General features: G+C 39.4%; 4 protein-coding genes across 7 annotated transcripts in view; 2 read left to right on the top strand and 2 right to left on the bottom strand.

The window, feature by feature from the left end:
• Positions 1-478: 478 nt before the first annotated feature.
• On the top strand, positions 479-1,539 carry Mrps18a (mitochondrial ribosomal protein S18A). Its single transcript, XM_076428187.1, has 4 exons — positions 479-641; positions 772-905; positions 986-1,109; positions 1,370-1,539. The coding sequence occupies exons 1-4, from the start codon at positions 536-538 to the stop codon at positions 1,486-1,488; spliced, it is 483 nt and encodes a 160-aa protein (XP_076284302.1). The 5' UTR covers positions 479-535; the 3' UTR covers positions 1,489-1,539.
• A 108-nt stretch (positions 1,540-1,647) lies between these two features.
• On the top strand, positions 1,648-6,642 carry Mrrf2 (mitochondrial ribosome recycling factor 2). Its single transcript, XM_076428181.1, has 4 exons — positions 1,648-1,798; positions 1,886-3,657; positions 6,019-6,165; positions 6,478-6,642. The coding sequence occupies exons 1-4, from the start codon at positions 1,648-1,650 to the stop codon at positions 6,640-6,642; spliced, it is 2,235 nt and encodes a 744-aa protein (XP_076284296.1).
• Positions 3,474-6,525, bottom strand: LOC143210906 (uncharacterized). The gene is made up of 3 exons (XM_076428182.1): positions 5,232-6,525; positions 5,020-5,169; positions 3,474-4,906 (listed from the first exon to the last, which is right to left on the bottom strand). Exons 1-3 carry the CDS (start codon positions 5,352-5,354, stop codon positions 3,941-3,943), a joined length of 1,239 nt encoding a protein of 412 aa, XP_076284297.1. The 5' UTR covers positions 5,355-6,525; the 3' UTR covers positions 3,474-3,940.
• Positions 6,643-6,691: 49 nt separating the features above from the next.
• Positions 6,692-16,308, bottom strand: part of Kay (transcription factor kayak) — a 47,549-nt gene continuing 37,932 nt past the window's right edge. For 3 of the 4 annotated variants that reach the window (XM_076428185.1, XM_076428184.1, XM_076428186.1), the window contains exons 2-3: positions 9,890-10,327; positions 6,692-8,887 (exon numbers count right to left, since the gene is read on the bottom strand). In XM_076428185.1, coding sequence (XP_076284300.1) covers positions 8,675-8,887; positions 9,890-10,327 — 651 coding nt within the window. In that variant the 3' untranslated portion in view covers positions 6,692-8,674. The remainder of the gene's footprint in view (positions 8,888-9,889; positions 10,328-16,308) is intronic. The other variant, XM_076428183.1, reaches the window with a different exon arrangement.

Below are 16,308 nucleotides of genomic sequence, written 5' to 3'. Positions count from 1 at the left end.
CGAATTATTTGCTCTTCCTAAACATCCGTACAGCGCCATTTCCTGCAGCGGCAAAACGCTCAAACTGTTAGCCAAATTTAGTTCCAAATCTACCGCTAGATAGCGCGGTTACCGACTTGAACTCTGTCGGTAATATTTGGCTAACAATTTGAGCGTTTTGCCGCTGCATGAAATGGCGCTGTACGGACGTTTAGGAAGAGCAAATAATTCGTGCCGGAATTTGCATTGCGTTTTATGGGGAAAGCGGCACGAATCATTTGCTGCTGTAATGAATATCCAATACTTTTATTTTTCATCAATAAATGTAAATATAATGTGTCAGGGAATAAATAATAAACAATTAATGTCTGGCAGAATTTACTGAAAATTGTTACGGTTAAAAATAATTTACAGATATTTATGCAAGCTCCACGAATGCTGTAATACACGTGCATGTACGCTCTCATACAGTCATACAGTCATATACCGTCATACCTACGACCTACACACACCTATTTACACACTACACATATGTACATTAGTGTACATTAGCAAGATGTCTGCTGCGTTGTTTAGGTTTGTTAAAAATGCAGGGAGAAGCATACAGTTGCCAACACAAAACAGGAATATTTCATTGTCTGGTACATCCTATCTGAAAGAAAGTAAGTATGAACCATTCGTCTTCGATTCAAATTAACATAATCACATGCAGTCTATTCCGATTCTATAAGTAAATTTCTGTAACCTATAATTCAGAATTCTTCTATACATTCCACTTAATTTTCTTTGTAGTTATCGAGAAAAAAGAAGGGAATAATTTAATAATTGAAGCAGTGATAAAACCAGATGTAAATGATAGTCGATTCCTGAAACCTAAGAAAGGTGTCTGTCCTGTGTGTTCCTCCGGTCTTTCCATTCGTCACACTGTACGATCTTATTTTCATGTTTTAGTAGATAAGCATATCGTAAGTTTTCATACTTTTAAGCAATTTAAAAACTATTTTAGGATGTTCTCATACTTAGCCAGTTTATAACATCTAATGGTAATATACTACCACGTAGAATTACTGGTCTCTGCAAAGTACAGCAACAGAGAATTTCTTCGATGATCCTGATGGCCCAGAGGGCAGGTAAAGTATAATTAACTTGTTTGAATTTAAGATTAGGAATTAATTAGTACGTTCAAGACGATGTCATTCCCGAGGTCTAACTCTGTGGATTGACTGTATCGGATCTGATAAATAAAATTAATACATACATATAACATAAAACTATAATATATATATAACATAGAATCTCTATCGCATTGAGCATGTTATCTTCTGTTTATACTCTATCCAGCTCGACTGTGTTAACATTAAAGCATGTTTGCATCGCTTCTTCTTTTCAGGAATAATGCCAAAGAAATCTCCTTCGGGAGAATACTGGGACCATTTAAACAGGGGCAAGTGGAAGACGTTTAATACATATTACGATGAAGACACTATCAGAGCTAAATATCGCTTGTAATTTATAAGAAAAAAACATAATAAATATATATTTCGTTGGATCATAAATAAATGTAGTATTTTCATTACATAAATTCTACATAAACTATTTATACATATTCGAATATTGGTCGTTCTCCGTTTGAGCATCAGCGGATATCGTCGGTATAGGTTAGAAATCATGTTGAAGCGTAGGTTAATATCAACTTCGTGGTGTAAAGTTCAGAAACGATACACGCAGAAGAATTCAAAAGTAATAGTGAAAGATGAACATGGGGAACATGCAGTTGCAAAAATCCGTAATATCGGAATTTTGGCACACATCGATGCCGGTTCGTTTAAGTTTTAATATATTTTTTAATATAACCTGATGTCGGATGTATCTGTCACAAGAATAATGTTTAATAATGATGTTTCAGGTAAAACAACTACTACAGAAAGAATGTTATTTTACTCTGGTCTTATTAAATCTATGGGAGAAGTACATCATGGTAATACGGTAACAGATTACATGGACCAAGAACGTGAACGAGGTATAACTATTACTTCCGCAGCAGTGACGTATGAATGGAAAAATCATCGTATCAATCTAATAGACACACCGGGACACATTGATTTCACTATGGAGGTAGAACAAACTCTGAGAGTGTTAGACGGAGCAGTAGTTATACTTGACGGTTCTGCAGGTGTGGAGGCTCAAACGCTGACAGTTTATCGACAGGCTGACAAATATAATATACCTAGAATTATTTATGTGAACAAAATGGATAGACTAGACGCAAACTTTGACGCAAGCGTAAAGTCTATCGAATCAAAATTACATGTAGAAGCACTGCCTACACAGTTTCCAATCAAAGAACAAGGGCTTTTGAAAGGCATAGTGGATGTGATTACATTAGAGAAAATGATTTTTACTAAAGACGATAAGGGTATGAAATTTACAAGACTAAAACTATGCAACGAAGGGGATAAAAGTTTGTGGGAAATGGCGGTCGAGAAGCGTAGACATTTAACTGATAAATTGTCTAATATAGACGATAAGTTAGCAGAGGTAATCATCGAACAAGAATCTTTAGACTCTATCGCTCCACAATTGTTGATAGACTCTTTATACAGAGCTACCATAAATATGAAAGGTGTACCTGTACTCTTAGGTAGTTCTTATAAGAACGTAGGCGTGCAACCTTTAATGGACAGTGTCCTCTTGTATCTCCCATCTCCGGATAAGAATAAATATTTAAAGTACTATCATTCTTTTGACAAAAATTTGTCTGCCAGAGCATTTAAAGTTGTGCACGATAAACAGAGAGGACCTATTACGTTCTTCAGAATTTATACTGGAGCCATGGAGAAAAATGGGAAAGTATATAACATTCAAAAAGAAATTTCTGAACAAGTTACCAAATTGTACATCGCTTGCGCAGACGACTACGAAGAAGTATCTAGTATTAATAGTGGTAACATTGCAGCAGTAGCAGGATTGAAAAGTGTTACAACCGGTGATTTGTTGACGACCAATGCATCAGCAGTTAATAGAGCCAAAACAAATTTGGCATCGCAGAAAGACATTGAACCAGAAGAAGTTGAGAACTTTTTCACTTCCAATTCGAGGATATTAGAGCCTGTTTTCTTTTGTTCCATAGAAGCACCATCCCTTTCTTCTCAAGCAGCCTTGGAATCTGCTCTGCAACAGCTAGAAAGAGAAGATTCAAGCTTAAGAGTAACTCACGACAGTGACACAGGACAAACTGTGCTCGCTGGTATGGGCGAATTGCACTTAGAAATTATCAAAGAAAGAATTCGATCGGAATTTAAAGTTGACGCAGATTTAGGACCATTGCAGATTGCCTACAGAGAGACGATAACAGACTCTGTTAGGGACACCTTTAGTTCCGAGTACACTATAGGGAAAAGTAAACATTCAGTGACGGTAACTATATCGTTGATACCGAACTATCAGGGAACCGAGCCTTTGCTGTTAGATAGATCACCAGACTACATAGCAAACATCGATGCCATACCTTTGAAAATGATGAAGGCAGTCAAGACTGGTGTGAAATCAGTTCTTTTACATGGACCGAAACTAAGCTACCCAGTTATAAATATGGGGATAAAGTTACATTGGTTGGAATACAAACCTGGTACTTCTACGACAATCATTACTGCTGCTGTCGCTCAGTGTATCAGGAAGGTAATCTCATTTTCTTGAGGAGGTGGACTCTCGTTTCGACTCTCAAAAGACTGGGTTTTTCAGTAGTCAAAAGCGCGAGATAATAGATCAATCTAGTCGCGAAGTCTACCTCCTCAATGGTATATTTTAGTTTAACAATTTAACAACACCATATCCCTGAATTATGACACTATATGCGAACTTCTCTCGTTCATAATTTTGTACTTCTCCAAAAAAGACTGAAATGAAAGATTCTATAGTTTAATGGTAAAAAAAACTCTCAAGGTCAGCCTAATATGTCTATTTATTTAACAACTATTTTTTGGTCATCATGTTTGATCGTGTAACACGCCTTCATAGTTTCTGCAATCTTTTTATTTGCTCCGCAATCCTTCGTCTCTGATAAAATTGACGTAGATTTGGGTCTACGGTCCAGCATAGTTCTCCTTAAGTTTTGTTTTACCGAATCGCTGCTTTTTGTCTCTTCATGGTGCAGGCAGTACCTATGCTGCCATTTTTCCTGCATAGATTTTGTAGCCTCTTCTTTTTTCTGTGTCTCTTCATTGGGTATAAATGTGTTTGTGAGAGTTTTGAGGATGTTGATCTTCTTGAACGTATCGTCCGCGATCAGATTCGGGTCGTAGTATTTGGGTGACGTGTCCATCGCTGGAAAAACATAACGCTTCAACTTCGCGTGTTGCTTGAATTCTGTCGCTCGCGGTAACTTGCCGGATTGCCGTTCGAAAAAATCGTTGATCAATATATCGTTCTTGATTTGTAAACATCTTAGAAAATTCTGATCGACCAGTTTCCGTTTAGTGCCTTTGGTATCGTTGCTCCCTTCGAAGCTGGCATTGTCGCTGTTAAGAAGCTTCGCCGAGTGCTTCTGATTGTTACCCTCCCTTATTCTGCTCTTGGTTCTTTTGGTATTGGTTTGGGTTGATTTCTCGACACCGTGGATACCCCATTTCAGCATGTAAGTGTCGAGAAAATGGTGGTAAAGTTCGGGGCAAACCTCTTGATGCTCATAGTGTTTGTCTATGAAATAGACCCTGCGAAGACGACAGTTTCCGTATATTTGCAGTCTCTGCGTGGCAGCATAAATACTGTTGAACGCAGTTTGCGTTAATTGCGATAGGTTCAGCTCTAATTTGTTCCATCCGGTTTCCAATTTCACCCTCACGCGACATATTACGCCCCTGGAGTTGTACCGCTCGGATTCCGCGTTGGTGAATTGAAAATGATGCAGACAGTTTTGGGTGTCTACTACCTGCGGGGTTCAATATGTATATTTAATAATTAGACAGCGGATTTGAAAAGTACTATTACATTATCACGCTAATCTATCGATAATTTCGGACGAAAGACGAAAATCACGGTTACCTGCACTTGCAAGCGGCAGTGCAAATTCAGATTTTTTATGACGACAACCAGAACCGGTAATTCGATATTGAGAAACTGTGATGAATCGGGTGGACAAAGGATAGAGGTTCCATAATCGTTCGTCTGTTCCAAGTCCTGCACTTCAATGACCTGTTGACCGTTTCCGGTTGATATTAATTAGAATCGCATAGGATTAGAAGTGGAGAACGTACATTTTCCAACAAGTCCGAATCGAGGATCTTACGAATACGACCCGACTGCGACTGATGTTTCCTCCAGTACTCTAATGGCTTGTCGCTGATGCTGTATAGTAGGGAGACATACCCAGCAACCATTAAACCTCGAAATTATTTGACAAAACTAGGAAACATTAATGCGGATTTACACCTTGGAATTTACATATTTCCGTTGCCAAAAACCGAGGCTAGATTCGATGTAAACAACGATTCGCAATCGCAACTGTGTTTCTTTCACGCCAGTCAATTTTTCTTTAATACAGAGTGACCAACAGTTTGTCGATGCAGCATCTTTATTGCATAGCATTTTAATTTTTATTCAAAAACTTCATCTATAACCACTTACTTTACCGTACCACAGTAATGTCCGACTGTAAGTCATTTCTTGGTTCTGTGTTGCGACATAGACATGAGCAAGACATTATTTTTTTGTGGTTTCAAAGACCACGCCGGACGTAGAAAAGGGCAGCGAAGCTCGAGAGGCCTCGGTCGCCGAGAGTGTAAACATAACTAATCCAATAAAAAAAGTCCTTTATTTTTCATTATTTTTTGGTGGGACTTTTACCACCATATTCGTGGCCTTTTTCTGATGAAAATGATGAATGGCCAGCGTAGGGACATACAGTCAAGCTTTCAGCAAGACTTACAGTCGGACAATACTGTATGTCGATCAAATGGAGTTGTACACCCGCGAATATCCACAGTTTAGCTAAATAACTTGTGAGAATTTGGTTGCGGCGATTAAAGAAATATTTTGGTTTAGTTGATGCAGCGTAGCTCGATTCAATTGCTGGAGCCGATAATGCTGCTGGAGATCGTGGTAAACGAACAATACTCTTCTGGTGTCATGGCTGACCTCCCGAGGAGACGGGCAGAAATACAAAATATCGACATACGTGGACAGAACAAGGTAATTAAGATTTGTTGGCATTCTAACAACTTAGAAACACCGCTGTGGATTCAGAAAACCTATTAAAATTTTTTCTATTGAAAAAGCTCGATGATTCACGTACAAATATTTAGTCAGTGTAAATACACGAGCTCAATCAAGTTCAAGGTCCGCATTTCATATTTTTTGCCAGTCTCAGAAAGTTTATTATAATTGGCTTCTGATCGATTCTCTTTGAAACTCTGCCAACAAAATGTGTGCGACTGCACAGATCACTTCTGCTTTCGTATCCTTGGAAACCTAATCTTATTCGAATACGTGTTCTATACACAGGTGATCAGGTGCCTTGCTCCGCTGGCCGAGCTGTTAGGCTATTCGACAACGCTGAGGATACTGTCATCGGGCCACGCAACGTTTTCTTTAGAATTTGATCATTACGAACAATTGGATCCGATCAACGAAGCGGAGGCGATTAGGAGAATCACGGGATTTAATTAGGAAATTGTTAGACCAGTTGTGAAATAAAAGGTTTACGCCCATCACGTAATTTTTGTTCTTTTTTAAATCTTGTGTATTAAGAAATTAGCAGTTCAACTTTACAAAGATGTAAATTCGGTCGTTCTAACGTAAAAATTATTTACACGAAAAGAGCGTCGTCTTCGTGGAACACACGGCCACGAAGGCAGCGGGCTCGCTTACACCTATAAGGAGTAACGATTCGCATGATCGATACACGTCGTTATATTATTCTCGACTAATTACATGTTCAGCTTCACGTTTCATTCGTTCGATCTAATCAAAATATATTGCAGCATTATCAATGGTGCGTTACAATCTTTCTTATACGATCGTCGTTCGCGGTCGCGGATTGCGAAGCCGATTCGCATATATGCCGGTTTCGCAAATTCCCGACGAGCGCGATTCGAAGGGAGAAATATAAACAACACGGCTTTGAAAAAGTCCGCGGCCGACCTCGCAATCGACCATCGCGTATAAATAAATTAATATTGCTTAAGATCATGCAAAAATGTCATACATAGTAAAATATATGTATGTGTATATATTATTATATGTATGGAGGGATGAAATGTTAAAAATGAGATGAGACTTTGCAAACACGTCAGTTGCACAGAAATCTTCTTCGTAGTATTGCGTGGAGACGGTTGCGGGACGAATTTCAAGGCAAAATTCAGTAAAATGTACAGTTACACGGGCGCTGATCCTAGATCGTCCGATCAAACAACTCCTTACAACGACGATGCAACAACTTTAGTGCACCCTGTACCAGAGCTGGGCAAAACTTATTTTAAAAAACGAATAAAAAGGTAACGAATAAAATCGATTTATTCATTGTCGTGAATGACGAATAAATCGATTTTATTCGTTATTCTTTATTTGTATACAGGAATACAGTATTGTTCGTCGTTCTCGAATAACGTATGAATTTGTATACGTGCATGTATATGTATAGACATTGTAGACAATCTCGACAATAAGTTCGGCAATATGAATCGCTGTTGAGCAGCGCCGAATTAAGTCTCTAGCGGACACTAGGCAAAATTTAAATCGGGAAATCTTACATAATGTCACTTAAATTTTCCGTTAATAATAGACCTTCGATTAATAAAACTTCATCCTTGAAAAAATGGAAATTTTTTGTTTACGGATTTTCATTTCAGAATATTTTCGCAACCCAGTCGTTCGAGAGTATCTTCACAACAATGTTTCGGTATTAGGGACATTGTCTTGAATAAATATAATATAACTTTCACTACATATTGACAAGAGCTCGGAAAATGTTGGTAAAAGCTCTATAAACAATAATGTTTTTATAAACTTACAGAAGTTTATACAAAAATTAAAAAACTTAAGAATATAGATATGCAGTCTGCGAAAAATATTATATTGGAAATATAATAACAAATTATAATTTAAAAAAAACAATATAAGAACCATCTACATTCTTTAATTTATTCACAAACCTATTGTTAGTTTAGAGCTTTTACCAAATTGAATATATTTTTACTGAACTGAATATAATGTGGACCATATCTATTCATTTTTTACATTTTTCAATGTAATTCATTTATAATTATAGTAGATTCGGAGGCAAATTGTTTCCCGAGACCTTTTATAAGTCAATACGGTGAAAATTATGTTATATTTATTCAAGAACATGTCCCAAATACGTTAATAAGAGTTTCATAAAAAATAACAACATTGCATCTTCTTTTTCTAATACTGAAACATTGTTATGAATTTACTTAACTATGCCTATAAATAATGCAACAGGAGAATTATTTAAGAAAGACTCTTAGGTTGTTAGGAATAAGTGACATTATTTAAGATTTTTGTAGAAGCAACTTAGATAAATGGGCCCAAATTTAGATTTTGTCCATGATCCGCTAGAGACTGCTTGAAGTCTCTACATGCGCGTGTACATCGTTATTTGCGAATAATGAATAATACTGTATTCCTGTATTCCTGTAATACTGTATTCCTGAATAAATCAATTTTATTCGTTATCTTTTTATTCGTTATTTAAAATAAATTTTGCCCAACTCTGATCCTCGGACGTGATGTCTGACTTTATCACGGGCTTGACGTCCGTAGGAGACGCGGAATGACGTCGGCAAACGGCTCTGTGGCCTTCCAGGATGAACTCCAGCTCCTCTTTGGCCTGTTGCAGTTGGTGGATCTCTTCCTGCAAGCTCTGTTTCTTTTGTTCCAAACCCTCAGTCTCCTGCGAAAAGAGAATAATGCCCGTTACATATGTTAAATGTTAAATCCTGTATTTTCCAGGATTTACATCGACGAAAATCGCTGTTTTCCACTGTTGGAGATCGTTCAGTGGCTTTGTTTCTTCAACCACGGAAGAGAGTGAGCAAGATAGATATAGTTTTTCTTTTTGTTCCAAAGCGTTGGCTCCAAGAGCAAACGAAGTTGCTACCAGGACAAAAAATCCTCTAGGCCAGTGGTCGCCAAACAGTGGCTCTTTGGCTACTTGAGTGCGGCTCTTCCACGAATGATGTGTTCTAAATTAACTAATTCTATTTGAATTTAATAGTATATTGACACAATTTTCAATCAGTCAGTGTGTTATATCTAAATTCAAATTCAATTCTAGTTTCATTCAGTGTACCTTTTAACCGACTACTAAAAGCGGTTCTTGTAATGTTTGGCTCTGAAAAGAAATCTAAATCCTTGTACTGTTGATATTTGGCTTTTTTGACTAATGACCGACCACTTTGACTTTGCCGACCACTGCTCTAGGCTATTTACTTCATTCTTACGAACGACAGTTCTGGTAGCGAAGCGTGAACGATCTCCAAAGTGACGCGAACCGCGACCAAGGTCTCGAGTGGGTAAGAAATTTTTGCCTTTCTTCTATAAAGTTTTGTCCTTTTCCTATGTTATCCAGTAGATTTGGACGAGGAGATGTGAGAAATCCAAGTTTCCATCCTGGAGAATCAATGGTTCAAAAGTTATAGCTGTTTAAAGTTGAGCGATTTCCAGTGTTTTTAACAGGTTAGTGTCGCTGGAAATCGCTCAACTTGAAACATTTATAACATTTGAACCGTTGATCCTGCAGGATGGAAAGTTGGATTTCTCACATCTTCTCGTCCAAATCTACTGGATAACATAGGAAAAGGACAAAAATTTATAGGAGAATGGCAAAAGTTTCTGGTTACACGAGGAAAAGAGCAGCCTCTCGAGTTTCGGAGATCGAGCGGAAGATGCTTACTTCTAGCAGGGCATTGGTGTGGTCCATCCTTCGCTTGCGGCACCTCGCTGCTGCCATTTTGTTCCTCTCCCGGCGGATCTGTCGGCGTTCCTCCTCCTCCGGGGTCATCCCGATCGTTCTCGTGGGCCTTCTGCCGCCCATGTTGCGCCTCACCGGCTGCTGTGGCTGCGTTTGATGGGACTCCACGAGGGTGGTGTTGGTTGCCACCGGGGCGGCACTCGTCGTGACTATGTGATGCGCCGTTGTGTTCTGGGTCTGCGCCGGGGTCGGCTGCGACGGCTCGACCAACGGCGGCACGAACCCGGCCTCGCGGCTGTGCGACGCTGACTCGCTGGTCAGCTCCAAGATTTGCTCGATACTGCGGAGCGTCGTCGGCGTCAGCGTCGCCGTCGTATTTGTCGGTACTCCGGCGGCGTGCACTCCTTCCAAGGATACCAACTGCAACGGCAAACAACGGTTTTATGTTAATCCCAACATCCTTTGGACTTGTCGTTTTCGTTTCTTTGTTTGACCATTCTTAACGCTACACCTACCGCTAAAGTGACCGTTCGTCGCAGCTATCGATACTAGAGATCATGATTTTCCACGTGTATAAGTGGAACTTGTACTTAACACTAAACCTACCACGAAGAGTCAAATGACCAATTTTAGATTTTTTATTTGACAATTATTGAGATTGTAAAGGTGCTTTCACGGGAATCGATTGAATACATTTTTTGACTCCAGTATGAGCCTCATTTTACCATTCAACTTTGTCCTTCAGACATTTGACGTATCTTTAGAAACAACAAAGATATTCAAGATGGTCAAAGTTAGGTGAAATACCCTGTATATTACAGTAGAAATCGCACAAAATATAAATAAATTTAATCTTGTTATTTTTATAATACATCAGTCACTTTTGATGGTCGGTAGGTTTAGTGTTGGATATAATGATAAGCTGTATTTCTATCCACGTGTAGAACCTGCTATTCTTACTTCGTTGCTAGTATTAATTCGCGTTTACATTTCCCAGCGGTTCAAAAGCACAGTGCTGTGAGCGAAGTTGAAATGGAAAGGTCCCCAGGCGAACACTTGCATAAAAACACGCGTTTAATGGACAGATCGCAACTTACAATGGTTACGCGGTGAAACGGACACAATGACGATAGAGGCCGCGAGAATTAGCGGAGAGTTCGTAATGGAGGTTCGACGAACCGTTGCGAGAAGTGCGATTTCAATTTTTGGTGATCCGGTAATTGGCTAAATAGGACCATCCGATTAGATAAACTCCTGGAGCGCTGCGAGCGAAATCAAATCCTACTTTTCTGTTATCGAATCTGTCATTTGACTAAATATGGACATACAACGAATATCAATTTTCTTTTTATTGTAGGAAATTATTAACGACAAAGTTCCTTTGGCTAATCTTACGACACACACTCCGTTATAAAGGAGTATTTCTGTTCGGATGAATTGATTTCTTCTGTAAAGCGTTGTCCTTTTCTTGCAAACACGATTGTGATACCGATCCAAGTGTTTGTAAGATACCGCGACACCTGTGCGGTTCACAGCAGTATGTATACGTATGCATATGTACACTCCCGTTCATAAGTCTTAGGACACCTCTGGTTTTTAGTAAAACTCTGGTGTTTCGTATAGATAATGTGCCTTTAACTGTATTAATATAAATATAATGATAATGATCCAAAACACACATCAAAAATATGTAAAAACTATTTGGATCAACTTCAACGTAATAATTCATTAAAAATTATGAAATGGCCACCAGATTTGAACCCCATAGAAAAAGTATGGGATAAACTGGATAGACAGGCACGAAACTTTTGCCCTACTTCGAAAACACATTTATGGAATATTTTGGAACGAGAATGGAATAATATGACAGAAAGTATGAAAAAATTGATCACGCGGAGGCCAAGAATAGTGGAAACTGTAATAAAGACACGTGGCGGAATCTTCGATGAAAAGAAAATATAAGTATTTTTTTACTTCTTGGTAAGATTTATGATATATGAATGCAGCATCTTTTCCTTGGCATGTAAACCTTTAAACATTTGTTCGCATGCTCCAACGATTATTTCATTTTTGCAGAGTTCAATACAAATATGATCACTGTCCTAAGACTTATGAGCGGTAGTGTATGTATACATACATATGTCGCAGCAAAAATTCGATTGCTCGACCGAATTGGTCGATGGAAAAACAGAAAGAAAAAGGAACCGCGAGTGTACGATCCCAGGAGCATCGGAGTGACTCACGGAAAGTAAGTGAACTCGACATCCGCTGAAGTCCGGTCATTAATAGTCTACAACTATCTAGCTATCTGTCTATCTGTACTAGTGGCACAGAGAGCGCGAGAAACGGGTGTACACGCGACTCGACGAGCGCGCAACGGTGTAAACGCGGCTCGGCCAGGTGCGACGAGATCATGAAGCGGTTGGGAAACAAATGGTTTTTCGCTGGCAGCTGTGGTACAAGTCGACCACCCTCGAGAGTCGGACTGCGCATTAGATGGCCACCCGTTCGTTCGGTGTTGCCCGGATAAAAGAAGTTAGTCGTATTATCGGCGTTGAGCAACGTCGGAGAGTCGATTCCAATGAACGATTTCGTTCGATGGAGAGGAGTTGCGCAACGATTGGATCAGGGAAGAAATGAGGCGACCACAGAGAGAGAGAGCGAAAGGGGCGGAAAGAGAATGAAGAGGAAAGAAAAGTATGAAGAAGATTTAAACACTTCACCCATTACGAATATTTAAAGTTAATTACACTTGAAAGCATCTCCATCGAGTTCAGAAGAAGTCACCATATACAGGCGAGTACAGCGACGTGTATGTGTGATGTTAGACACACGTGGATCAGTGTCATTATTGCGAGGGAAACGTAATATGTACCTTCACTTTTAAAATTGATTAATCAGAAAATAAATAGCTATAATGAATGTACCTACTATCTTTCACACAGTTCTCATACATCACAAATTTAATAAATTGGTAATTACTGGACTGCGGATTTTATGCATTTATAATGAAATTGGGTGGATGTAATTTAAAACAGTAAACACATCAGGACAATTTAAGAACATCCATATGTTATTTCCAAATTATTAACGATGTTAAAAATAGAAAAAAGTTTTTACATATATGGTTTCTGTGTTTTGTAATTGACGAAGAAAATTTTTATTTTGCATAAAAATCCGCAATCTAGTAATTACACTTAAATAAGTATTCAATGTACATCTTTTCAATAAATAAAATTTTGAATTTCTTAACAATTGACACGTCTAGTGCCGAGCCGTTTCTGCTCGATCTTTCATTCACACCATTTGCTTTGTTCCATACTGCATTTTTCATAATGCCTCATTCCTTTGGCGGGAACATATTCTACAGTCTTAAACTTGTTATAAACTTATTATACACGTTGAATTTAATTTGCAAAAGGGTGAAATTGATTTGCAAAAACAAAAAGGATGAAATGAAAGTGAATTTGGAGTGCAAAACCTATAGAAAGAAAGGAACAAAGAACCGATGGAAAGGTACGCGCGACACAGGACACGCATTATCGGTTCCTCGTGATATCGCGGGTAGCTTAATCCGACCAGATCTGCCGATAAAAATATCCGTGATTCAATAGCCGATAAGCTATCGCGCGAGCCATACATATAGATCGTTCTCGCGCGGTTACGTTTCAAGGTACGCGCATCATTATCGCCCGGCATCATCATCGCTAAAATTACTACGAATTATCGCGACGCTCCTAACGATTATCCCCTTCCCCGTAATCGACCATCGTCGAATTCTGTTTACACGTTCCGTCCAATCTCGGCTACTTCGATGTACGAAAATAGCGGTCGAGTGGCTTCAACAGGTCGACCGCCGTGATATTTCTTTGCTGGGAATCGAAAGCGTTCTGTCTGTACGATGCTAATGGCTAATTGAAATTGATACTTCCTCGGACGATTTAGCGGTCCGGCGGGTAACGGGTTCCGAAACGCTTGAAGAATCTAGGGGCGCCATTTTGGTACCGGAATAGATTGATGTCTCTTTGGGACAGGTAAACCTTCTTCCGTATAATGGGAATTTTTGTTCGTCATGTTTTTCGTTGAGAAAGAACACGTTTATTTAAAGATTTCTGCGTATCGACAACACTTCTGGTAGCGTTTCACAATTAATTGAACTATGACGCTATACAGTTATCAGCAGTTCGAAGAAATAAATCCACTGGGGTTTACCACAGTTATATGAGCAATGCCGTTGGCATTTCGACTGACATCTACGTATATGTAGTACAATTTTTCATCTAAATGCAAAAATCGTTTCTCGCGCTACGATATTCAGCGAAAGATGTTTGACCACTATGCGAAGGATTCGCAAGGAGTATGCAAGCAGAAAGTAACAGTCTCTGTGTAATAAATAGACTGCGGATCCTTATGCAAAATAAAAAGTGTTCGTATTGATTGCAGGACACAGGAGCAAAATCAAAATTGTATTGTATCTTGTTAAGCTGAATCTTATTAGATTCAGAGGTCATTGAGGATGTCATAGAGGACATTGATGTCCTCAAATATTTTTAACATGTCCACTGCTTTAAATGGTACGTGTCCATTTATGTCATAAATGCATCAAATCCACAGTCTAGTAATAAACAACGATTCCTTCTCTACGAAACATCGTCGGATCGTTATAGTATTTGGTAACGTTTACTCCGTATTTGAAATCCTGTGTAGCATCAATTCGTGTTTTACGTTGCACATGTTTGTTGTTAATAACTGGAGATCACAGTGGTCTCTTGCGAGTGAAAGCGTATCAGGGATGTAAACGGTCGGCGCGTTCGAGGGGCGGCTACCTGCTCGATGTCAGTCCGCGCCGGGGTACGATAGAAAACCGATTGTCAGTCACCGGACAGATCTCGTCGGAGGAACGAAAGTGTGCGCACACGTCCGGAGAGGTACGACGATATTAATGACTCGGCTCGAGTCGCAGCTCACGTAGCGACGGAGCCTCGCGTTCGCCATTATCGCGGCGACCAATCGCCGGACGGGGACAAGCGCGACGTATTACACACAAGCCAACACCACACGTTTCCCAGAAAGCACAAAAAGACGCAGGAAGGAGAGAACAGGCGTCCTTCGCTCTCATAACGAGGAGAGACAACGGCATAGAGATGCAAGCAAGTGCTGCGACATCGTTTCGAAAATTACGATCCTAGGATAGATCTCCGGCCGGCGGATCTTTATGCAGATTATAATTTTCTTAAACCACTTCGCGATAATTAAAATTTGGTAAACGCTGTGCGTTGTCGTATACAGCGGTAAACATTTTACAAATCCCACGGAATGATTTTTTTACTTCTACAATCTCGCTGTTTAAGGGTTGATAAACGTTTGTGTTGAAAGAGACTTGAATCGGTTTGCAATAACCTTTCAAAATTTTATTACAGACCAGACGGTTCGGGAGGTACGTAAAACGATCAGCTCAAGAAAAATTGTACATATCTTTCGAAACTGTTTTTGGAAAGGTGAAAATATTAATAATCTTCTTCGAAAGAATTTTAAGATGTTTTAAGATTTCTACTTCTACAATCACGCTGATCGAAAAATTAACCCTGTGTAAGGGTTGATAAACGTTTGTGTTGGAAGAGACTTGAATCGGTGTGAAGTAACCTTTCAAAATTTTATTACAGACCAGACGGTTCGGGAGGTACGTAAAACGATCAGCTCAAGAAAGATTGTACATATCTTTCGAAACTATTTTTGGAAAGGTGAAAATATTAATAATCTTCTTCGAAAGAATTTTAAGATGTTTTAAGATTTGTACCATTTTTCGGAATGAGATATTGTTATTTATATTATTCGCTTTTCGGTGACGACCACGCGTTCTTCTATAGTGGTTGCTCGGCGATGACTCTTGCAAATGGAATCTTCGGTGACCCCCAGGTGGTACTCATTCCCGCTTTTGGACGAAAATTTATTGTCGGGATATTTTTAACGCGGAATTACGGTGCATAATCGAGGGACCCCGCATCTGGCCGAGTGTCATCGCTAAAATTACTCGGTACACCACCGAACGGCGTTCACGGCTTCACAACGGGAGAGTAATCACCCACCCACAAAGTTCGCGGCTCGCCCAACCGATATTTGCCGTTTGCTGTGCTCGCTACAAGTTCAAGAATGTCCAGAGCGATAAACTTAGGCGTTACCGAATCGTTACCGGCGGACACCGGTTTCTGGAATTCTGGTCCCGACGAATACCTCGGCTTTCAAAACAACGCGTCGTTCTGTCATCGTGTGTGACCCTAATTCATGGAAATACACTTTTTCTTAACCATCCCTTTAAGGCAGCATCCTCGTTTAATGATTCATAGGCAGGACCTTGAAAATGCTTGTTAAAAATTGTATGCTGAAACTCATCGAAATTAACA

This window comes from Lasioglossum baleicum, chromosome 7 (genome assembly GCF_051020765.1).
Source record: "Lasioglossum baleicum chromosome 7, iyLasBale1, whole genome shotgun sequence".
Classification (NCBI taxonomy): Eukaryota; Metazoa; Arthropoda; class Insecta; order Hymenoptera; family Halictidae; genus Lasioglossum; species Lasioglossum baleicum.
The sequence above is the reverse complement of the archived record's forward strand: the minus strand, read 5'-3'. Positions and strand labels throughout refer to the sequence as shown.